Source organism: Urtica dioica, chromosome 12, assembly GCF_054948205.1.
Source record: "Urtica dioica subsp. dioica isolate 48M chromosome 12, U.dioica_male_clone48M_v1_H2, whole genome shotgun sequence".
Lineage (NCBI taxonomy): Eukaryota > Viridiplantae > Streptophyta > Magnoliopsida > Rosales > Urticaceae > Urtica > Urtica dioica.
In genome coordinates this window covers 3,905,551-3,911,747 of record NC_142767.1, presented here as the reverse complement: position 1 = coordinate 3,911,747, position 6,197 = coordinate 3,905,551, and the positions used below count along the sequence as shown (strand labels likewise).

The window sequence follows — 6,197 nt, the reverse complement described above, 5'->3', positions numbered from 1 at the left end:
GGCCCGATTCTCGATTCAGAAGAACCGGCGTCAGTCAATGTAATTTTAAACAAAAATCGGGGTATATGAACGAAACTCGAGCTCAAAAATCGGCGTCAGTCAATGTGATTGTGGCTTATGCACTTATGCGTGTGTCTCTGATTATAAAAGCAATAGACTAGACCAAAGCTAATATAACTATATTCGATAATATATATATATATATATATATATATATATATATATATTATATTATGCTTTATATTATATACTAGCTCACATTTGACCAAGGCTAACACACACTCACATATATCATTTCACTATTATATACATAAGGCGAATTTTACTTAGACTCTCTAGCTGAACATATTAACATATTATATATATTAACATAATATATATATATATATATATATATATATATATATATATATATATCTCACTTAGTATTATGATATTATCAAAATTTAACACTAACAAATATTAATGAAATACAAATTAAATTAAAGAGTCATATTTTTTAATTTATTTTATTATTATTATTCGCTCGTATTTATTTGTTTACGGAATACCCCATCGGTAAGTTCGGTATTTTCCGGTAAACCACATCGTTAACAATAAGTTTACCGGTACGGTTTACCCTCAGTTACACTGTATACCCCGGTAAACCAAGGGTATCTCCCGGTAACCCAGCAAAATCTGAGTCCCGATACAACATCGGTAACGGTATTCGATTCCTTGATAACGGAACCACTATAACGTAACATATGATATTTTTGCTAAAGAAAAAAAAAACGTTGAGTATATAAGTAGTATTTTGACCAAACATTAAGTATTATTAGGGATGGCAATTTGACCAATTACCCGCGTTCCAGCCCGTTACCCGATTTATTCGGGTCGGGTAATACCTGTTCTTTTTGGGTAAACGGGTAATACCCGTTAAGGTTTTAACGGGTCCGGGTACGGGTAACGGAATAGTTATCCTGTACCCGGTTACCCAGGACCCGACCCGTTAACTTTTAAATATTTAAAAAGATAATAAATTTTTATATTTTGCAATGAAGATGATCAAATTTATAATGAAGATGATCAATTTGCAATGAAGACTTCTTTTGTATTTTTTATTTATTTATTTTGAATTTTAATGTTCTTTATATTGTAGTAGCACTTTGATATTTTTCACCTAAATTTGATTATTTTTAAACTTTATATTGTTGATGGATTTTTATTTTATAAACGGGTAAACGGGTAAGCAGGTCTACTCGATCTGCTACCTTTTTTTTAAACCGGATAAACGGGTAACGGGTCTAATATTTTTAACCCGCTTACCCGGCGGGTATCCCCGTTACCCGGCCCGTCTCAAAATCCGGATAAATGAGTCCGGATAACGAGTAAAAAATTATAGCGGATACGAGTAACGGAATAGGTGTACCCGGCTTTACCCGTACCCGTTGCCATCCCTAAGTATTATTGCCATTTCCACTTAAAACAACGTACATTGCTGAAAATATATATCTGGTGATATTATTATATCTTACCCTAAAAAGACGGATCATGGAAATAAAACAAAAGACGTGCTTATAAATAAACAATGTCTCCTGGTGGGTTTTATAATCAATGGCTCTTTTATAGACAGGTGTGAATGCTTCATTGTCGTTTTCCTCACGTTGACTATGCCTCATCTGACTTCACTTACCTAGATCCGTCCTTTTGAGCCTGTCCAAAGAATTGAATCCTAGTTCCTACTAAAAACCCACCCCACCCAAATAATCTGCTTTACAATATATTGTCATTCTCAAGTACTACCACCAAGATTTTCCCAATCCGGACGTGCGAGTTACAATGGAAGCAAATGCGTTTATAGTAAACGAACTTTTGGACGGAAAAAGCAACTACGAGAAGTGGAGTATTCAGGTCAAGACTTACTTATGGGGCCGGGATCTTTGGGACACCGTTGACCCCGACGTTGACGGCCACGAAGACGAAGAAACTGATCGGAAAAACGCGGTGGCTCTTCACGCCATTCTGATCTCCTGCGAGACAGAACCTTTTCAGGTGATTAAGAGCATAACCTCAGCCAGAGAAGCTTGGGCTGCACTGCAAGCTGAGTACGGCCAGAAACCCGCCGGAGAGGCTGATGAGAGCGAGTCGGAGAGAGCTGATCTGCTGGATAGGTCCATATCCCATAAGAGTTTGCGACGAAATGAGTCCAAAATTAGTAAACCCACGGGTATAGTGATAAAACAGTTAAATACGATTTTTAGTTTAATATTTTTGGTTTAACATAGTCGTGTTTTCTCCTTTGTAGTAGAAGTGGTTGCGGGCAGTGAGCTGAAGCCGCCGGTTGAGAGTGAGAGTGAGAGCGGGAGCGAAAGTGAATCGGAAGAAGATATCAAAACGGAAGAGAATAAGTCGAAAATACCGCCACCACCAGGTAATCTACCAATTAGAAAGCATAATGTGGTTTCTTAATTGAGCATCGTTGTTTTCCGTTGTATAGTAGGAGGAGCAGCAGGGAATGAGGAGTCGAGCAGCGTGGACATACGGCCGTACTGGAAGATGTTCCAGGCCGTGAAGCGCGGGGACTGGAACACGACGCAGGCTTTCCTGGAGTCAGACCCGCAGGCCATCGAAGCGAGGATCCCGTATTCGGGGAAGAACGTGCTCCACGTGGCGGTGAGCGAGGGCCACCTGCGCATCGTGGAGAAGCTGGTGGATCGGATGACGGATGAGCAGATCGAGATGAGACGCGTGGACAGCTTCACCCCTCTGGCCGCCGCCATCGAGATCGGGAGCCTCCCCATCGCTCGCTGCCTCATCCGACGCCACAGGAAGCTCGCCTCCATCACCCACCCGGAGGGCCTCCCCGTCCGCCACGCCATTGTAAGCTGCCGCAAGAATATGGTCCCGTTTCTCTTCTCCGTCACGCCCATCGAGGAATTGAAGTCCCTCGACAACGGCATCCACTGCGCCGCCCTACTCTCCCAGTGCATTTACGCCAAACACTATGGTACAATCCACTTTCCACTCTGAAAAAACAAGCCATCGCCCTTGACGACGTTTTTATTCGCAAATCAGATATCGCGCTGAGTTTGCTCATCCGGGTCCCGGAGCTGGTGATTACGGTGGACGATCCAGGGAAATCACCGCTGTGGGCATTAGCCACTTCCAAACTGTTCAGTGACAATGAATCCTCCTTGATATTCTGGCGGAGATGGATATATGAATGTATACACTTCCTCTTGCTCATTATTATTTGTTGAATCCATTTTTATTGTCTTTTATCATTTACAGAGGTGCTCTTAACACTTCTCTCATTACATAGGTATTCACATACCCACTGGGGCCATTAATTATGTATCGGTGGAAATTGAAAATCCAGAGGATTATCAAAGTGACAAAGAAGATAGCAATCTTGATAAAGCTATTGATTCTTTCTTCGTTGCTGGGAGGATGGTAAAGTTACACTGTTTTCTCTTGAGCACTTTACTCTTTTTGTGTCATAGTTTATGCGAATTAGTTACAAAGTTAGCCTTATAGAAACTAAGAATCTAAACCATTATACATCTAGAAAAAGAATGAAAAGAAATTGTAATGTAGAGGCAAAGAATCTGCCAATTCCAGTTACTTATTACGTTTGTAAAAGCTGAGCAAAACCCTGTAATGATACCTGTTCCGTTACATAACTCAGAAAAATTAATTTCATTTCAAATGGATTTGGTTTTTTTTTTTTTTGAATGTCTATTATCATTCTGTAATAAAACTATTGGAACATAAACAGATTCCTTAAAAAGTAAAAACACATGTTCACCAAGAATAAAAATAAAACTAATAAGAACACAGCCCTTTTCATGAATGATACATACAGCTTATGACAAACTATATATTGATTGTAGTGCTCTGGTATCCTGCGAAGGGTGGTTTCAGTTCCTCTCCGACTTTTAGGTAAGCAAACATGAGTTCTTCACCAAATTTGTTTTTCATTTTATGATCCATTTTTTTAAGTCGCAGTCAGTTAAAAATATATATATGCATACACAGATATAAAGAGCCTATATCAAATGAAACTGGTGCGCGAACAAACTAAGGAAATCCTAAGGCGTACGTGCCAAGTAATAGAAGGCACTTCAGACAGGATGAGACTACAGAACGCGGGGCTGAGCAGCGCCATGATTCAGGCCGCGTATCACGGGAACGTGGACTTCGTAACTGGAATCGCAAAGGCTAATCCAGAATTGGTTTGGGGTCCTTACATTTCGAGAAAAGTGATTGAGGTCGCGATCCAGCTCCGTCAGCCCAAGATTTTCAGCCTCGTGTACGGGCTCCGTGACAAGGTGGCGATGGCGAGCTACCGTGACGAGAACAGGAGCAACATGTTGCACAAAGCAGCTATAATTGCGCCTCCTAGGCTGCTCAATCGCATCCCTGGAGCGGCACTACAAATGCAAAGAGAACTGCAGTGGTTTAAGGTACATTCAATTAGTTTACATTGATATAACTGAAGGGGTTGGTTTTATTGGATATCTATGTTAAAGTCTATCTAAAAACTTATTGGCAATGAGAAAAGTAACTCATGACATTGTAAATCTTTTTTTTATCGTTATGTAGTGGGATCCTTAACACGTACCACCAAGATGGTGACTCATTTTGATCAGATTCCATTATTTTTAGACCGGTGCTCTTTTTTCGGATATGGTACCATTTTACATTCCTTGAGTCCCATCTTAAACTTAATTGGCAATTATGAGAGGGGTAATTTATGACTTTATAAGTCTAATCAATTCTCTATTGAGATATGAATAGTTGAAACTGTATTAATTTAATTAGTTTTTATATTTTCCGATGATTAGATTTGAGATCTATTATTTGTGTATGTTCTATAGGAAGTGGAAACAATCGTATCCCCAGCGGCAACAATTGCAACCACGGCAGCCCATCCTGGCTCGACAAAGAAGAAGAAAGAGTACCTAACACCGCACGATATATTCACGGAAAGCCACAAAGATTTGATGATAGCTGGAGAGAAATGGATGAAGGACACGTCGAGCTCTTGCACGGTTGTGGGTGCTCTCATCATCACTGTCACGTTTGCTGCGGCTTTCACATTCCCCGGAGGAAACGACCAGAATAATGGATATCCCATGTTCATTAGGAAGTTGTTGTTCAGCGTCTTCATGATATCAAACGCCGTGGCATTGTCCGCTTCTACCACTTCGGTGCTCATGTTTTTGGGGATCCTAACTTCGCGTTATGCGGAGGAGGATTTTCTCACCTCTTTGCCAAAGAAGCTCATAATTGGCCTTTCCACTCTTTTCTTCTCTATAGCCGCCATGTTGACAGCCTTTTGTGCCGGCCTTTCTCTCATGTTTCATCTGGCTTTGTGGATCATCCTTCCATCGGCTTTACTCGCTGGTATTCCGGTTGCATTGTTCGCAGCCATTCAGTTCCCACTCCTTGTCGACATATTCATGTCTACTTACGGGCCTAGTATATTTTTTAAGAACAACCAACGTTGGATATAGGGTTGATAAAGTATTTGTAGTTACTTGCCTTTAGATTCTTTATTTTAATTTGTTTTACTACTGCTAATTTTGTTATGAACTATTATCACGAAAGTTTTGTGTACTTTTTGTTGCACGTTTATGCGAAGAAAGATATACTGGAAATTTTGAAAAAGATTTTACATGATTTAAAGCTAGGAATTGCACTGATTTTAAAGCTAGGAATCTCACATTCAAATTATTTTATCTTTGATGGTTTTTGACATAGAAAGCTACTAGACAAATCATAAGAACGTACTTTGACGAAGAAAACTTGAAATTCAAAAAAAATACCTTTGATTACAATTTGGACAACTTTATCATTGATGGTTTTCAGATCTAGAACATCACTGGACAAGTCCTAAGAACATACTCTTAGGAATGAAGCTTGAAACGGAGACTCTGAAGAAAGTTTAGATGAAATGAAAGGGTTGGAATCAGAATATGGGTAAAAGAGTAAATGAAAAATATGGTTCAGGGATGGTCCAACGTATACGGAGGCTTTAAGCGAAAAAAAAATAATTAGGCCTTAAAAAAAATACATATTATAAAGCTATGCCATATTAAATAATTAGGTCTTAAGTTTGAAATAAACGTGTTTAAAGTTTGGTAGAGATGTTTTATCTAATAAAAAAAAATCGATATATATATATATATATGTGTGTGTGTGTGTGTGTG

General features: G+C 39.3%; 1 protein-coding gene across 2 annotated transcripts; it reads left to right on the top strand.

Moving 5' to 3' along the window:
• Positions 1-1,687: 1,687 nt before the first annotated feature.
• On the top strand, positions 1,688-5,625 carry LOC149378693 (uncharacterized). 2 transcript variants are annotated; one of them, XM_089603563.1, is made up of 8 exons: positions 1,688-2,209; positions 2,291-2,413; positions 2,480-2,989; positions 3,058-3,207; positions 3,305-3,435; positions 3,876-3,924; positions 4,021-4,448; positions 4,863-5,625. In XM_089603563.1, the coding sequence occupies exons 1-8, from the start codon at positions 1,822-1,824 to the stop codon at positions 5,499-5,501; spliced, it is 2,418 nt and encodes an 805-aa protein (XP_089459689.1). In that variant the 5' UTR covers positions 1,688-1,821; the 3' UTR covers positions 5,502-5,625. The 2 variants fall into 2 exon arrangements, with proteins under 2 accessions (XP_089459689.1, XP_089459688.1); XM_089603562.1 differs by having other exon boundaries at positions 1,689-2,209; positions 2,288-2,413.
• The last annotated feature ends 572 nt before the right edge of the window (positions 5,626-6,197 follow it).

Excerpts from the sequence above, each read along its gene's own strand:
- LOC149378693 (XM_089603562.1), top strand. The coding sequence starts at position 1,822 with ATGGAAGCAAATGCGTTTATAGTAAACGAACTTTTGGACGGAAAAAGC. Across the intron at positions 3,208-3,304 it reads GCGGAGATGGATATATGAAT|GTATTCACATACCCACTGGG; the intron begins GTATACACTTCC and ends CTCATTACATAG. Across the intron at positions 4,449-4,862 it reads GAGAACTGCAGTGGTTTAAG|GAAGTGGAAACAATCGTATC; the intron begins GTACATTCAATT and ends TATGTTCTATAG.